Source organism: Desmodus rotundus, chromosome 12 (genome assembly GCF_022682495.2).
Source record: "Desmodus rotundus isolate HL8 chromosome 12, HLdesRot8A.1, whole genome shotgun sequence".
NCBI lineage: Eukaryota > Metazoa > Chordata > Mammalia > Chiroptera > Phyllostomidae > Desmodus > Desmodus rotundus.
In genome coordinates this window covers 50354247-50372173 of record NC_071398.1, presented here as the reverse complement: position 1 = coordinate 50372173, position 17927 = coordinate 50354247, and the positions used below count along the sequence as shown (strand labels likewise).

Here is a 17927-nt window from a genome sequence, read left to right as displayed (position 1 = left end):
CAATAGGGTGTATTTCCTTACAAAATCTGCTTGCAGAGGAAGACACTGAGGCTCAGAAAATGACCGGAACACACTGGTTGGAGCACACAGACCTGGGGTTTGAGCCCAACAGACCTGGTCCCAGAGCTCCTGCTCCCAACACGATCCAGTCAGTCACCTGCTTCTTCCTGATCTTGTCAGCGCTGCAGGGGTGATTTCTCTTCTTCCCCTCTTCCTCTCCTCCTTCCAATCATCCCTGCTCACTGGGCCCAAGCAAGTAGAGGTGGGGATGGCCTCTGGGCTACACAAGCACAAGAGGGTGAGGTGAGCCCCTCCCACCACACAGCCACCATTGGTCCTGTTTGGCTAATTCATTGGTCCTGGTGTTTTCCTCATGCAGAGTATCAGACCTCTGAGCTGTGGTCTCCTCGGGAGAAATCCAGAAATAATAATAGGTCTCTGAGAAGTATTTAATTACCCATTTATTAATATAACACTTTACGTATTATTTTATTGTTAACAGCACCACTTTTAGATTATTTGCTATTATTAATAACAGATTGCTATCCTCATCAATAATGAAATTGTTAAGTACACCATGACTAAGGCTTCAGGGTAAGGCATAAATTGGCTAATGTGCCCGCCACACTGAAGGCACTTTATTTTCACAAAGTTCCAGCCAGCATGGAGTGGGTGGGGGATCGTTTGTGATCTGAGGATTGTTCTCCTGTAACTGAAATGGCCCTGTGGGGAGGGAGGGGGCAGCCTGGCTGGGGTTCTGGAAAGGGGGCCCTTCCCCATCTCTTGACACATAGGGTCTGGGCCCAACCTTCTAGTCTGACCATTCCCAAGCCAGGAATCCAGGGCTGGGAGGGGCAGGTAGCCTCATACTTGCAGCAGGATTGCTGGGTTCCTATTGGGTGTTCATGTCCACTCCCCCCAAGTGTTGACACTCATTTTGACAGGACAATTGCTACCTGTTATCTTTTGTATCTGCCAACTATTTAAAGTAATGCGGGTCTCCAATATTAAAAGATTTATTTAAACTGTCCTGGCTGGTGTGGCTTGGTGAACTGAATGCTGGCCTACAAAACCAAAGGGTTGCTGGTTTGATTCCCAGGGACATGCTGGGGTTGCAGGCCAGGTCCCCAATGGGGGTCATGTGAGAGACAACCACACACTGACGTTTCTCTCCCTTTGTTTCTCCTTCCCTTCCCCTCTCTCCGGAGATAAGGGGATAAAATCTTAAAAAGAAAAAGATTTATTTAAACAAAATACAACATACCACTATGAGAAACTTTGGCAACTGAAGCGAATACTGTTATTTCCTAACACTGAACAAAAATTATTTTCCCCTCACAAACAACTAAGCAACTTCTACTGTTCCAGGGAAACTAGGGGGTGGGTGTGGGGAAGACAAGGACACCCACAGATGGTGACACCCTAAGCCCTGTGTGACAAAGGGAGAATGTCCCCGTGGAGCCCACCTTCCATTTTTTCTTTCTCCTCCCCCTCCTCCACTTTACTATCCAGGAAATGGAGACCCAGAGACACTAAATGTGTTGTACAAGCTCTTAAAAGAGTTTACTAAATCTAATTCTGGAGCCACAGTGGCCCAGCCACATTCCCAGATGCTAGACCTGTTGGAGGACTTGGTTTCCGCGTGGCCCTGTGGATGCTCTGGAGGAAGCTCGTGTGCATGGTGTGGCCTCTCCCCAGCACCCACGTTCCTAAGACCTGTCTGGGCAGAACTTCTCTGCAGTCCTACCTGTGGGCTCCAGTACCAAGTCTGGCACTGGCGCATGAGCTCAGCCCACAGGTGTGGCTTCTGAGATCCAATGTGGCCACTGCTACGTGTGCACGCTCCTCTAATGTTCGTAATGTTTATGTTCCAGCTGAAGGTTTTCCTGCACTTGCTGCACAAGTCAACTTCTCTCCTGTGTGGATCCTCCGGCGGAGGGTAAACGAGAAATGCCTGATAAAGGCCTTGCCACACTTGTAAGGTATTTTGCTGATGTGGTCGACCCGGTGCATCGCCAGGGATGAGCACGTTGTGAAGTGCATCAGGCAGATGGAGCACTGGTAGGGCTTTGCCCGGTTATGCATGAGCTTGTGGTTGGTGAGGGTCAACTGCCACGTGACCTGCTTTCTGCACATGCTGCAGAAGGGCTCCTCCCTGGTGTGCATCCTCTGTTGCAGAGCAAACTGCGTGTTCTGGCTGAACACTTTTCTGTAGTCCCTGCATGTATATGGCTTGTGCTAGGTGTGGATACTCCAGTGGATGGTGAGGTACAATGGCCGGGTGAGCTGTTTCCCACACACAGAGTGTGGGAAGAAATTCTACCTGGAGTGCATTTGTTACAGCTTTTTCAAGGACGAGCTACAGCCGAAAAAAGCCTTGCAGCACTCCACGCACTCACATGGCTTCTCCCATTGTGTCTCATCTGGTGCAGTATGAAGTTCGCGTCCTGGCTAAAGGCCTTGCCACAGTATTTGCACTTGAAGGGCTTCTCCCCGGTGTGCACACGCTGGTGAACGGCAAGTTTTGAAGGCCGGGTGAACTGCTTCCCGCATGTATCGCACAAGAAGGGCTTTTCCCCGGAGTGAATTAGTTGGTGGTTCTTCAGGGACGAGTTACATCTGAAAGCCTTGCCGCAGTCCTCACATATGTACGGCTTCTCCCCAGTGTGGATGCGCTGGTGGATGGTGAGGCTCAACTGATGGGTGAACTGCTTCCCACACATGGAGCACAAGAAGGGCTTCTCCCTGGTGTGCGTCCTCTGGTGCAGCATGAGGTGCCCCTTCTGGCTGAAGGCCTTGCCGCAGTCCCCACATGTGTATGGTTTCTCCCTGGAGTGTGTCCTCTGGTGCACAATGAGGCTCTCATTCCGTGTGAAGGCCTTTCCACAGTCCCTGCACACATATGGCTTCTCCCCAGTGTGCGTCCTCTGGTGTGCAATGAGGTACTCGTTCCGGGTGAAGGCCTTGCCACATTCCTCACATGTGTACGGCTTCTCCCCGGTGTGCATCCTCTGGTGAACGATGAGGTTCCTGTTCTGGCTGAAGGCCTTCCCACAGTCCTCGCACATGTACGGCTTCTCCCCAGTGTGAGATCTCTGGTGCCGGATGAGGTGCTTGTTCTGGCTGAAAGCCTTGCCGCAGTCCACGCACATGTACGGCTTCTCCCCAGTGTGCACACGCTGGTGGATGGTGAGGCATGACGGCCAGGTGAACTGCTGCCCACACGTAGTGCACAAGAGTTTCTCCCCAGTGTGGATCTGTTGGTGCTTCTTCAGGGACGAGTTACTGCCGAAAGCCTTCCCACATGCCCCACAGGCATACGGCTTCTCCCCGGTGTGCACACGCTGGTGGATGGTGAGGCACGACTGCTGGATGAACTGCTTCCCACAAGTGGCGCATGAGAAGGGCTTCTCCCCGGTGTGGATTCTTTGGTGCTTCATCAGGGATGAGTTATAGCCGTAAGACTTGCCGCAGTCCCCACACTTGTAGGGCTTCTTCTCTGCGCAGAGTTGGGAGGGAGGACTGAGGCTAGAAGTACCGGAGTTCTTTCTACACATGGTGAATGGGTGACTTCCTGCTCCTCTAAGCCTGTCCGATCTTGGTGGGGCCGGAGTGGGGCTTTGGTGGACGAATGCCTTAAATTCATGACCTACCGGGGCTAATGCCTGGGACACGTCCAACTGCCCCAGACAGGACTTGAGGCTCCCATGTCGCCACCCCATCTGGTCATCCTGTGTCCCCACACCTTCAGAGGCACAACCCCGTGCACCATTCCTTATGGGTCTTTCTGCCTCCACCACAAAGGTTGGTCTCTCTTCCCAAATGTCCTCCTGTGGGTCCAATTCTCTCATGTCAGGTCTAGTCTCCAAGTCTGAGGAGGGAAAAAGAGATGTCGACACACATGTATTTAACAGCACTGGGAGGGAGGACCTTCCCAAGACACAAAACATGGCCTGAGAGGGGGGGACAGCCTCTCATGGGGTCAGAGGGAGAAGGGAAGCAGTGAGCTGAAGTCAGTGAGGTGTAGGGAAGTGAGCAGAGAGGCAGAAAGGTCCCCTGGGAGTGGGTGCAAAGGCGGATAGTGGAGCTCAGAGCTGGGCAGATAGACCCCTGGAGAGAAAGGAGGTAGGAGGTACAGATCAAAGGCTCCCGCAAACAGAGAGGGTTCACGGCACCTGGCTCCTCACTTCCATGCCTCGTCCTGGACACCCCCTAGCCGGTTGTGCTTCTCAAAACACTGACTTTTATTAGAAATGATAAAATAACACCTGACTCTCATGTAGCTTTGCTGGTTGTCCTCTGTGTCTCCACCTACCACCTTCCCACACACTGCCCAGGAGTGGCCCAGCCCCAGGTGCCGACTCCTCTCCCCTCCCCCCGTCCCTGCTGACCACAGCTACTCCCATCCCCTCCTGCTTCTGTCCTGTGGGTTCCTCAATCTCTGTCTCTGGTCTGGGGGTCTGTCCTGAGTTCCAGACTCTGTGTACAGACCTTAGGGTTTCAGCCAACATTAGAAAACTATGAAATCTTACAAAAAACTCTCATTAAAAAAGTGAAGATCCTGCCATATGGAGCCCTCCTTCCTAAGAGGCAACCAGAAAAGGAGGAATGGTAAGCAGCTGTCTCCATTCCCCCGTTTAAGGCCACACTGGACCAACAACCCCTGAGTTTGAGACCCATCCACAGGAGCCAGGGCTTCAGTCTGTTCTTTATGCTGACACCGAAATGGATGCCCCTGCCCGCACCCTTTCCCTGAGCTCTGCCGAGGAATAATCCAAAGCCTATTGGGCGCCCCTCTCCGGTACCGCAAACTGAACAAATTGGATGCAAGACTTGTGATTTTGGAACCTTCACTCCCAAATAATAAAGGGAAAACAAGGCCCATCAAAGAGACTTTGCAAAATAAGCCAGACACACAATGACCAATACCATATGCTTTCAATCATGTGAGGCAACTAGAACTGTCAAATTGATAGAGAGAAGGTAGGACATGGGTGACAGGGCTCGGCGAGAGGGATGGGTAGCTGCTGTTTAGAGGGGACAGTCTGTCAGCTGCAGATGTTTAAGAGTCCTGGAAGTAAATGGTGGTGATGGTTGAAATAATGTGAATGAGTGTAATTCATGCCATGGAACTGTACACGTAAAGGTAGTTAAATGGTTAATTTTATGTTACGCATATTTTGTGACCATTAAGAAAATGAGTTTGTGCCCTGGCTGGTGTGGCTCAGTGGACTGAGTGCTGGCCTGCCAACCAAAGGGTCGCTGGTTCGATTTGTAGTCGGGCACATGCCTGGGTCGCAGGCCAGACCCCCAGTAGGGGGGGTGTGACAGGCAACCACACATTGACGTTTCCCTCTCTCTTTCTCTCTCCCTTCCCCTCTGGATAAAAGTAAATAAAATCTTAAAAAATAATACAGTTGTACGAAGAATTAACAAAAACAGAATATGTAAAGAACTTTCCATATTGAATAATATGGAAGCAAACAACCCAACTAAATAAACGGGCAAGACTTGAACCAGACACTTCACCGAAGAGAATGTACTGGCGGCAAATAAGCACCCAGAAAGGTCCTCAGTACCAGCTGCAGGCTGGGTTGTGGTAAACTGCACACGCACAAGTGTGGCTGCAATGAGAGAGACTGAGCATGTTGAGTCTGACAAGCACAGGACACAATGCAATTTGGGGTGCCTGCTGGTGAAAATAAAAAACAAGACAACTCCTTTGGAAAAAAGGTTGGCGGTTTCTGAAAAAGTTAAATAAGTACCTCTGTATGCCCCAACCCTTCTCAACAGAATGGACGGATTGTGTCTACAGAAAAATGTCCTGTACTGGAAACAGCCCATATGCTTACCAAGTGAAGGGATAAACGCATCATGGTCTATCCACAAAGTAGAATATTACTCAGAAATAAAGAGAAGTTAAAGAATTGACCTGGCTGGGTGGCTCAGTTGGTTGGAGCGTCGTCCTGCGCACCAAAAGGTTTGAGCTGGATCCCCAGTCAGGGCCCATATAGGGGGCAAGTGATTGATATTTCTCTCTCTCTCTCATCAATTAAATTATTCTCAGGTGAGGATTTAAAATTTTTTTTAAAGAAAAAAATGAAGGGAACTATTGATATATACAGATGATGTGGGTGAACCTCATAAAAATGACGCCAAGTGTAAGATGTCAAATAAAAAAAAAAAAAGAATACCTGCCATATGATTCCATGTACATACAATTCTAGAATTGGCAAACTAAACCGCAGTGACATAAAACAGTCCACTGGTCGCTGAGGGGTGGAAGTTGACCGAAAGAAGGGAGAACGTTTTTGAGCTACTGGATGTGTCTGCTGCATCATGAGGATGATTTCCCAGGTGAACGTAAATGTCAAAATGCATCAAATTGTTCGCATTAACTGCATGCAGTTAATTGCAGGTCAGTTACACCCCCACATAAGCCGTTAAAGAAATGTGGCCATACTCTTCTTCTGAAAGTTAGTGTTCTTCCTGAACAATGTCATCCAGAAACATCTTTCTGTGTCAGTGATGGTAAAGATTGCTCACTGTTGACCCAGCGCCATGATTTCCATCATACTGACATGTTCAGTCTTGTAGGTGGGCATCTAAGGCATTTCTCTAGATTTTTCTTCCTATGAAAAACACACTTATAGGAAAAATTTTAAAGGATATATTCCAGAAATAGAATTGTTTAAATTTGGTTGATAACGCCAAACTGCCTTGCAAAAGAGCCGTACCAACTTTATGCTCCTAAAATGAACAGTCCCTTTCCCTACAACTTCACACTACAGGATGCTGTTACTTGTTTTCTTCTTACTGACTCACCAAGAATATGCTTAGAGATGGAGGAAGGGGATGGGGAGGGAAAGCAGGAGAGTGAGAGAGAAAGAGAAAGACATCGATTGGCTGCCTCCCGTATGTGCCCCGCGGGGATCAAACTCACAACGTAGGTATGTATCCTGACAGGGAATTGAACCCGCAACTTTTTGGTGTACAGGACGAAGCTGCAAGCAACTGAGCCACATCCAACGAGGAATGTTATTCTTTTTCATCTCTGTGTCTCTCATGGATGAGCATTTTATTTCTGTGACTCAGTTGGTATTTCTTTGACTATTAGTATGGTTAAAAATCTTTTATAAAGTGTAACTCCATACATTCCTACATCTATGATTTGCATGCTCATAAACTTGGTCCATTTTCTATCATTCAGTCCTTCTTCTAGTTTATTCCAAAGAGCAATTTAAAATACTCTATTGTAATGCAATACTCTTCCTCACTTTATCACCCATCAAGTTTATTTTTAGCTTTGAATAATTTGAACGTTCAACCTATTTAGACCTGTGCATCTTTTATGTTTCTGTGCCATCCTGAGGTGACAGGCAGATGGTGTGTAATGCAGCCAAGCTGCCCCCTTACCCAGTGACACCAGGTTCCAGTAGTTCTCCATCATCACGTCCCTGTACAGGTCCTTCTGTGCAGGCTTCAGCTGCTGCCACTCCTCCTGGGTGAAGTCTACGATCACATCCCTGAACGCCACCGACCCCTGTAAGAGGAAGCGCACACCACTCACCACAGGGCCCTCCTCACAGAGGTGGAAGACGTGGCCAGAAGGGCTGAGAGGACCAGTAAGGCGCACAGGATGCACCTGACGTGGTGTCGACAAGGTGCGGAGTTCTGAAGGGCCTGACCACTCAGAGTGCCTAGTACACTGGATGGCACTCGGTTGGTAGAAGAGGAAACTAAGGCAGTGATCACAGAGAAGGTAACAGTGGAGACATCATGGTGTAGCACCTTGAAAACAGTCAAACTGATCCTCAAATGGTTAAACACTGTTATCAAAGGACCCATAGTTTCCTCTCCTAGACTCAAGAGAAACAAGAAGATCAAACAGAAAACTGTACATGAATGTTCAAGGCAGCATTACTAATAAAAACCAAAAGGTAGAAACAACCCAAAGGTACACAGGGTCTACCTGTACAATGGCACAGTACACAGTTATGAAAAAGCACACCTGCTACAACATGGATGAGCATCAAAAACGTGAAGCTCAGTGAAAGCAGCCAGACACAAAGCCCACATGCTGTGTGACTCCCTCTATAGAAATGTCCAGCCGTGGCCGGGCTGCTCCATTGGTCGCAGCGTTGTCCATACACCAAAGGTTAAGTAAGGGTGGGGTCCCAAGTGGGGTGCATATGGGAGGCAGTTGGTCAATATTTCTCTCACACACAGAAGTTTCTCTCCCTCTCCTTCTTTCTCCTACCCTTTTCTCTAAAAATAATAAACACTTAAAAGTAATAAAAACCTTCAAGAACATTAAGAGTCCTATAGACCAGCAAAGCATACGATAAATAATTTACCCGCCCACATAACTGGCGAATAAACATTTTCTAAAAATCAAACCTCAAAGTAATACCACAAAGGATGCTACTCAGAAAGAAATCACGTGATCTCAGCTGTCACCTACCGCATGGATAGTTTATACCACTTGTTATTTATATTCAACTACCAGAATAAGAAAAGAACAACAGCCAATGTGAAACAGTGGCAGCTCCTCCTGCAGGCGGGCGGGAGAATAAACTGTTCCAACCCATAACTAAGACTTCCAAAGGCCTTAAAAATACCCACCAGAACCCAACCTTCTTCTACAAGGAATCTCCCTTAAAGAAATCATACAGCCTTGGTTGGTGGGGCTCAGTAGACTGAGTGTCGGCCTGCAAACCAGAAGGTCACCTGTTTGATTCACAGTCAGGGCACATGTCTGGGTTGCGGGCCAGGTCCCCAGCTGGGAGGTGAGCAAGAGGCAATCGATCCATGTTTCCCTCACACACCAAGGTTTCTCTCCATGTATACACCCTTTCTTCTCCTCTCTCTAAAAAAATAAGTAAAATCTTTACATAGTTGTTCCACCTTCCATAATGAAAAAAAAAAAGCCATGGCTGGTGGGGCTCAGTGGATTGAGTGTTGGCCTGTGAACCAAAAGGTCACTGATTCAATTCCCAGTCAGGGCACATGCCTGGGTTGTGGGCCAGGTTCCCAGCTGGGGAAGTGTGAGGCAACGGACTGATGTATCTCTGGCACATCGATGTTTCTCTTTGTCTCCTTCTCCCTCCCTTCCCCTCCCTCTAGAGATAAATAAATAAAATCTGAAAAAAAAAAGAAAAGAAAGAAAAAGTAAAAATATCATGCAAACTGGAGGGGAAAGATTTATGCTCCGCCCTGGCCTGGTGGCTCAGTTGTGGGAGCGTTGTGTCATATACAAGAAGGTTGCAGATTTGATCCAGGGTAGGGCACGTGGTTCTCTCTCACGTCTGTATTTCTCTGTCTCTCTAAAATTCAATGAGCCTATCCTCTGATGAGGATAAAAAAAAAATTTACGCCCAGACATCCATGTAATTTAGTGATTTGAGAGGGTTGTTCCTCCACTTATTGATGAATTCATTCCTTCTTGTATGTGCTCTGACCAGGGATCAAACCCACAACCTTGGCATATCAAGATGACCCTCTAACCAACTGAGGAACATGTATATCTTTTTTACTGTAAAGTATCTCTTGCAAGCAAGGAAATTTACAGAAGAATATCACAAATAGCCACTGACTAAAACAAAACTTCAGGGTGAGCCAGGTCCGTTCTCAGGTTACTCCCCAGAGACATCCTCTGACTGCTCCCTGGACAATTTAATGCTGTCTGCCTATTTCTGAAGGTCTCTCATCCAGCATGTCCCGTCTGGGGCCTCTGTCACCACACAAGATGGAACATATTCAACCCGCCACTGACACGTGCCTGCCTGCTGGTGTCTCCACACTGACCCCAGTGTAGGACAGGTCACTCCTGAGCTATTCTGTCCCATGTGGTTGACAAAAGCCCTTGTCAGTAGCGTACTCTGACGCAGGGTGAACACAACTCCAGGAGACCAGGCTGGGGGCCTGGGCCCTGAGTGGGGCTCAAGGGGGGCAGAGGGTCATCCCTGCTGGGAAGCCTGACCCTAAGGAAGGAGGTACGAGATGGTGACGTGACTCACCAAGGCCTTCGTGGTCAGCAGCTGGGTGGCCATCCTTCCAGTGCCCATGGTGACCAGGGAACAGGCAGGCTGTGGGCAGAGGGAGAAAGAGAAAGGTGCAGTGAGAGATCAGGTCCAGGCCCAACCCACAATGCAGACACACCCACTACAAGACAATTGTTACAAGACAAGCAGACAGAGACATGCACACTCATTCACAGTGAAGGCACGTGGGGGACCTATGGCTTTCACGGCACTCTACAGATCCTCCAGGAAGCAGTAGTTATGTCCCGGGTGCAGTGACTATGAAGTTTTAAATAGAATTTAATTTTTACAAATGTATTCTTTCTGGACTTGTGCTTTCTGATATCTATTCTGGCACCACGAGGCCAACAACACGGGCTCCTTTTAATGGAGGAGGAAGCCACCAGAACAGACTCAGAAGGTATAGTGGGCCCAGAGCCCCTCACACCTGTAGATACTCTTGTAAATATTTTAATTTTTTTTAGTCCTGGCTGGTGTGGCTCAGTGGATTGAGTGCCAGACTGGGAACCAAAGGGTTGCGGCCAGGTCCCCAGTAGGAGTCACATGAACAACCACCACACATTGATGTTTCTCTCCCTTTCTCCTTCCCTTCCCCTCTCTCTAAAAATAAATAAAATCTTAAAAAAAGAAAATATCTTAATTTTTTTTAATTATGAGAGAAAACGCAAATCTAATGCAGTCTGGATTATGTTTATAGCAATGCAATCACAACTATAATTTTTTCATTAAAAGGAAGCCATGAAGGCACAGTGGCCCTGGAAGTGACATATGCATGGGGCCGGTGACCTCTGAACCCAGTGTGGCCTCAGATCTGTGGTTGCAGAGCCAGGGGTGGCAGCTGCTCCTGCTCCTCCTCCTCTGTCCAAGGTTTCTGGCATATCCTGCCATCCATTGTTTCTAAGGGGAAACAAGGATTTGCCACCTGTGGGGTGGTTAGTGTGGGGACTCTGGAACCCAAATGCCTGAGTGTGGAGTTGGGTGAGTCACTTAAAGTCTCTGAGCCTCAGTTTCCCCATCTGCAAAATGGGAACGATGATGGTCCCTAACTCAGACTCACCAGGAGGCCTGTAAAATGCCCAGAACCATACCCTGAGCACCCAACACACCCGCCCTGAACAAATCCACCCCGGTCAGCATGGGGTGGGGTCTCTGACCCTCTTTCTTAACCCCACACCTGGCTGCCCGACACACCCTGCCCTCCCAGGGTCAGGACAGGCTCTGAGGGCAGGAAGGAGATGGGCTCTGGGGCCCGCAGGCAGGCAGCTCCGCCAGGCCCACCTGTCCAGGAGGGCTGTCTTTCCCACGCTCTCTGGAGGACACCCCCGACGCACCCACACACCAATGTCGGCCATACCCAGAGAGAGAGACCCAGGTGCACAAAGACAGGGGAAGGCCGGGACAGGAGAGACGCACCCCATCCCCCGACACACTCACACCCAGACACACGGACAGGAGCACAGGAAGAGAGACCAGACATAGGAGGCCACCTGGATGGCGCCTTCAGATTGAGACACTGCGGACGGAAAAGAAGGCAGACACGCACAGAGATGTGAACACAGAGGGACCCCGGAGAGACCAAGACAGGCAGCGGACACACACACGAGCAAAGGCGAGACACAGGAAGCCATCCAGACAAACGTGGTGACAAAATATGGAGACACACAGCGACTGCCTGGAAGTCTCTGCCCAACACAAACACACACACACACACACACACAGCCGCAGGGATCACCTCTGCCCGCACGAACCCGCCCCATTAGCACCCCCTTCTCAAGTGCACTCGCCCCTTCCCAGACCTGCAAGTTCTCTACTCCCGTACCCACCCCGTCCGCAGCGGGAGTCACCCTCAGGAAAGTGACCGAATCCCTAAAGTCCACCGGCCACACTTCACCGGCGCGGAAGTTACACTTCCCAGAATGCCGTGCGTCGCCGCCGCCGCCACCAACGCTACCGCCTCCCCTCTAAGCGAGGGCTGCTCACCGTACCTGACCGGAGAGGCAGGCGCAGGCGGTTCCAAGTCCCACAAGCCCCCGCGCCACCAGGGTCAGGGAGGCGGGGTTCCTGAGGGATCCGGGGAAAGGTCGCGCAGGGGAGCGGGAAGAACAAGACGCAGGAGAGCAAGATGCGGGTGAGGGAGGAGTGGGGTGGACCGGCAGTGTGGGGCTGGGAGGGGGAGGAGAGGGAGAGGGGGGCGGGGAGCAGAGCGAGCTGGAGAGGCGGGAGGGGGGAGGGAAATCGTAGAAAAGGCGGGGAGTGGGTGGAGGCGAGAAAAGATGCTGTAGCTTCTCTGCAGACGTCCTACGTCCACCCAGGGACCCTGACTGTCGTGGTGACTTGCAGAAAATTTGTGAAGCCTGCGGAGACGCAATAAAGCAAATGATGTTAATTCGAGAAGATGTATTAGCCCTTAGCGTTATGTGCCACCCCCAGTTCTGGATATGTTATAGTTACAGAACTAAACTGGGGTTTCTGTTGCCCGCAGCCCCCAAGAGGCAAGGTCTACAGGCAGAGGCAGCTGAGAAAGGAAAGACGGTTTTCATCCAGATGCTGCAGGTCGGGGAGAATGGGAGACTCTTGTCTCAAAGCCCCTCCTCTCCGGAAAACCCGAGGAAAAAGCTAGTCAGTCTTAGCCCAACCAGAACCGAAGGCAACGTCCAGAGCTCCTGCTCCCAAAGAACCGTCTTTTGAAAACCTCAGGTGGCCGGCCACTGAGCAGTCACCCGGGCAGCTCAGCTCGCTCCCTGCCGCTGTCCAGTTTCAGGCCCCCTCCTAGAACCCACAGGCGCCGAGGTCGGTCAAGCCAAAAGGTCCGGGAAATCACGAGTTAGCACGTTTGGGAGGTGGGCAAGAGAGCGACCCTTACTTACCCTGGGTTTATATTAGTTTCAGGTGTGGGACCGTCGGACTGCCCAATTAACTTCCCAAAGTTCCCGGTGCAGGAGGTGGGTCTACTGGAGACCAATCGCTTCCTTTCTCCAGGCTAGACTGACAGGCTAGTCTTTGGTCCAGCACCTCCCCACTGCCGCCATTCTGACCTCTGTGATGCAGGTGCCTGATTTCCTTGGTACCACCCCCCAATTAGTTACCAGAAGCTGATAGGTGGGCTTTTCCCCTATTCAATCATCTTGATAGACTAGCACGTGCTCAGTGCAATACTTTCTATAACCATCATCTGGCGCAGGACTGGGATCTGCCTTCAGGATAGGATGCTCCACGTGCTAGGCAGGAGTTCCTTTACCTAGGCAACGTGGTCGCCAGGACAATGAGAGATTTCCTCTGGTGGCCCCTTGTGTTCCTGTCCTCTGCCTGCTCCCAGTGGTCCGGCCAGGTTATTGGTATCATTAAGATGTACAAATTCCTTTAATCCTAGAAACCAAGATACTTTCCAGATATGGGCTATGAAACAAAAGAGGAAGTCACAGAGGGAACTGGGGATCCTGAGGTAGGAAAGGGGGTCTCCAAGCTGGGGCACACTTGTGCTGTAAACAACGAAGCCAAGTGCAAAAGAATTTGCTGAGTGACTACAGAAGCGCCAATGGCAGCTCCCTTAGGTGGTGATTGATAACTTCCTTTTTTATCATTTTTAATCCTCAGCAGAGGATATGTTCATTAATCTTAGAAATGGGGAGAGAGAAATATTAATGTGAGAGAGAGACATGCGTCAGTTGCCTCCTATAGGCACCTTATCTGGAGTTGAATCTTAACCGGGAGTGGAAGCACCTAATCTTTTACTATACAGGAGTCCAGACAACTGAGCTATCCAGCCGGGGTTCAACGTGCTTTCTGATAGGCCGGTTTAACTAGTTCTAACCCAGCCAGTAGGAGCTGTCCATGGTACTGAACTGAAGCCTTCCCCCAAGGCCCTGGCTTTGGTCCTGAGGCTGTCCATGGTTACATCTCTAGGCAGGATGCACAGCCCTGTCTACCTTTGACTCTTCAGAGACCCGATCCGCGTGGGAAAGAGCCCTGCTGCCGTCTGGAAAGAAAGCTCTCTGGTCTGTGGGGAGTGTGGGATGAAAGCAGATGATGGCAACACCTGCACAGTCATTTTTAAGAGGCAGCTTTGGCTTTTAGGGTGGCAGGGCCTGGCTACAACCTGACTGAAGTTATTAACACGGAGTTTCTAAAAAATGTATGCCCCCAAAAATGGAAAACAAAAGACAGATGTGCCAGTATTTAGGATGATGACTACCTCGGGTTGGGGGAAATTGGAGGAGTGCTATATAGTTTTATGAGTTATTGGCAAAGTTCTAGTTTCTATGTTGTGTGTGGAGGTCAAAGAAGGACATCATAGTGTATTTATAAGAATACAGCATGCCACTGGCTGGTGTGGTTCAGTGGATTGAGTGCCAGCCTGCAGACTAAAATGTTGCAGGTTTGATTCCCAGTCAGGGCACATGCCTGGATTGGGGGTCAGGTTCCCAACTGGGGGCTTGCAGGAGGCAGCCATCAGTGTTTCTCACTCTCTCTTTCCCATCCCCTCTCTGTAAAAATAAATAAATAAAATTTTAGAAAAGAATACAGCATGGGTATATTTTATGCTAACTTGAATTATAAATATTTGAAATAATGTTTCAATGCTATTTTTTGGAATGACATGAATTTATCCTAAAAATTCTTATTTTCTAATATGATCAATTATGTATATGGTAAACCATTTTTGTTATTTTGGTATCACTTTCGCAGGTGAAGAGCCATGCCAATCATCTCTTGTTAGGGTTGGCTTTGAATTATGCCGGTTCTGGATGGTGCAAGGTCTTCAAAAATGAGCCCTTGGCATAAAAATCTGGTCACACTGGGATCGATGACTGAATCGATGGATATGTTTGCCCTTCCCAAAGATCTGGTCACCAGGGAAGCCACAGCTGCCTCTATCACTCAGGAGACAGACATTCATAAAACACCCACTATGTGCTCAATATTGCAAGAGATACCTGATGTGTGTCCTCTTCCCCTAAGGCAGTAATTTCCATACCTCTTTAAAGAGCAGGAAGCTTTCAGGGTCTGATTTGAGCTTTTGATCAGGTAGAACCACTGAGTTCTGGCTCTTCCATACTTTTCTAACCTTTCATGGAGTTGTTGGCCCAGTGGGTTTTGATGTTCCAAGTTCTCTAAAGAAGCTGGAACTCATTACATTAAAAATATTTATTTTTGCCCTGGCTGGTGTGGCTCAGTGGATTGAGCACCAGCCTGTGAACTGAAAGGTCACTGGTTCGATTCTCAGTCAGGGCACATGCCTGGGTTGCCCACCAGGTCCCCAGTTGGGGGCCTATGAGAGGCAACCAATCAATGTATCTCTCATACATAGATGTTTCTCTCCCTTTCTCCCTTCCTTCCCCTCTCTCTGAAAATAAATAAAATCTTTTAAAAATATTTATTCTTTATTACTGTCTGCCTTGCTTTCTGTAATTTCACCTCCATGATGGCAGGCACTGTATGTTTCTAATACACCACTGACTCTGCAGCTGTTAGGAGATGGTTATAAATATCAAATATTGCAGTGTCATAATGGGGACAACTCATTACATTGAAAATAAAGTGAGTGAGCTGAATCAAGTCCATCTGCTCACTGGATGCAGCCCCTGGTCTGCCCAGTGGAGTCACTGACGATCATGGTTGCTGTTGGGTAAGACTCTGTAGGGAGACCTCAGTGGTGGCCCAGAAGGCAGGGCTGTGTGGCACCAAATAAAGACTCCTGTAAGGATCACCCCACAAGAAGAAAAATCTACTTCACTTTTTAATGTTTTACTTATTTATCTGACAGAGAGATTTGCTGTTCCACTTATTTATGCATTCATTGGTTGATATTTTAAAATTTTAGGGGGAAGAGAGAAAGGGAGAAACATTGATTTGTTGTTCCACCTATTTATGGATTCATTGGTGAGTTCTTGCATGTGCCCTGACCCAGTACTGAGCCCACAACCTTAGGTTCTGGGCAAAGCGCTCTAACCATCTGAGCAACACGGCCTGAGCCTTAAGTCACATTTATTGTCAAGCTGTTGTGTCTTCACAATAGTCGGGTGACGTTATTTTCATTTTACAAAGCCAAATAGATCTTTTTTGTGATGATAGTAAAAGGTCTCAAGGACACATCACTGCATTGAAAAAGGCAATTTGCAGAACCACTGCTGTCACCTGATGTCACTCACAGGTAAACTGAGCAACAAATGAATCAATGCTAGATATTTCTTGTGAGCACAGAGATGTGTGTGTGTGTGTAAAGGCTTGCCAAGTTCAAAACACAATAGGTACATAAAAGTAAAGAACATAAGTAGCCATGGCCAGGTGGTTCATTGATTGGAATGTTGTCTCATACATCACAAGGTTGAAGGTTCAATTCCCAGTCAGGGCAGGTGCTTAGGTTACAGGTTTGATCCCTGGTATGTACAGGAGGTGGAGAATTGGTGTTTATGTCTCTCTCTCTCCCCCTCTTCCTCGCTCTCTAAAAAAAATCAATAAATGTATCCTTGGTTGAGGATTTAAAAAAAAGCTAAAGCACAGAGATTACCAAGTTGATCAAGGTTGCACCTGTTTGTTCATGATGAAAACCCAGTAATTTCCTTATATGATCATCATAGCCAGGAAGTTCATGACACATTTTCCAATCTCAGCATGGCAAAACTAAAGGACAGACATTTTCCCCCTAAGGATTATAGGCTTCCAGGATGGGCTTGATGTTCAATATTTGGGGACCAAGACTATGCATGGTGGCCTTGTTCTATTTGGTTTATGTCAAGATACAAACTAATTTTTCTGGCTGACTATGGTATGCCACAAATGTGACATGGCTGCTTACATGTGTATTGTTCTATATAATAAATAGTTAAAATCTTAAAGAAGAAAAAAACTGAGCTGTGGCCAGGAAGCTCAGTTGGTTAGTGTTGTCCCAATATGCCTAAAGGTTGCAGGTTCGATCCCCGGTCAGGGCGCATACAAGAGTCAAGCAATGAATGAATCAATACATGAGTTGAACAACAAATCAACACTTACCACTCTGTCTCTAAAATCAATCAATAAAAATTTTTTAAAACTTAAAAAAATCCAAAGATGTTGACAATTTTAAAACATATTTCAATGTCAGAGATGTTAGAATGTAAAATAAAAATGTGCACCTTAGCACCTATAAAATGGGATATATGGATTTAATTATCACACATATTTAATAATGGTAGTGCATATCTCATAGTAAGAGGCTGATACACCAGCACTGTAATTATGGGATGGGGAATGTTAACTGGGCTCAGTGGAGGAGAAAAGTGGGGCTCAGAATCGATGCATCTCCAGATATTCACACCAATTACCCCTATTTCTACAGGTACAGGTAAACATGTAAATGAAAAGAAAACATGGCCCCCAGCACACCCCAAGTCCACAACAGTTGGTCACCTTGAGAGCATAGACTGGAGTTGAGCAGTGAGATCGGCAGGGCATTTTCATCTTGTTTTATCAAGACATTTTGACCTTTGGCCAAAAAATGTGTTCACTTATTAACTGTCTAGAAATAAACTAGCCCTGGTCAGGTGACTTTGTTGGTTGGAGTGTTGTTCTGTACGCCAAAACATTGGTTGGGGGTTCAATCCCTCATAAAGGTGTGCAGGAGGCAACCCACCAATGTTTCTCTCTCTGAAATCAATAAAAATGTGTCCTTGGGTGAATTTTAAAAAATAAGACAATAATTGTTAAAAAAAGGGATTTGGAGATGGTAAGTCCCCCTCTGAGAGGTGAGATGTGAATGGTCTTGCTGGGCCCGATTCCTGACACCTGGCACATGGCAGGCCCCCTTCTGATAGTACCAGACCGAGCTACCTGTGGATGCAGCCAGTGAATAGTTGTGACTCAAAGCCCAGACTGGTTCTGGAGCCTGAACTCGGCCTCCTCAGCATC

At 48.0% G+C, this 17927-nt stretch overlaps 1 protein-coding gene and 1 long non-coding RNA gene across 4 annotated transcripts; one reads left to right on the top strand and one right to left on the bottom strand.

Moving 5' to 3' along the window:
* Nucleotides 1-1175: 1175 nt before the first annotated feature.
* Nucleotides 1176-12205, bottom strand: LOC123480771 (endothelial zinc finger protein induced by tumor necrosis factor alpha). 3 transcript variants are annotated; one of them, XM_045203840.3, is made up of 4 exons: nucleotides 12029-12205; nucleotides 10020-10088; nucleotides 7417-7543; nucleotides 1176-3871 (listed from the first exon to the last, which is right to left on the bottom strand). In XM_045203840.3, the coding sequence occupies exons 2-4, from the start codon at nucleotides 10065-10067 to the stop codon at nucleotides 2349-2351; spliced, it is 1698 nt and encodes a 565-aa protein (XP_045059775.2). In that variant the 5' UTR covers nucleotides 10068-10088; nucleotides 12029-12205; the 3' UTR covers nucleotides 1176-2348. The 3 variants fall into 3 exon arrangements, with proteins under 3 accessions (XP_045059775.2, XP_071076071.1, XP_071076070.1); XM_071219970.1 differs by lacking the exon at nucleotides 12029-12205 and adding an exon at nucleotides 11840-12019; XM_071219969.1 differs by lacking the exon at nucleotides 12029-12205 and adding an exon at nucleotides 11867-12019.
* LOC139440431 (uncharacterized) lies at nucleotides 12119-17552 on the top strand. Its single transcript, XR_011650661.1, has 3 exons — nucleotides 12119-12171; nucleotides 15865-15923; nucleotides 17359-17552. It is a non-coding gene; the product is annotated as an uncharacterized lncRNA (long non-coding RNA).
* Nucleotides 17553-17927: the final 375 nt, after the last annotated feature.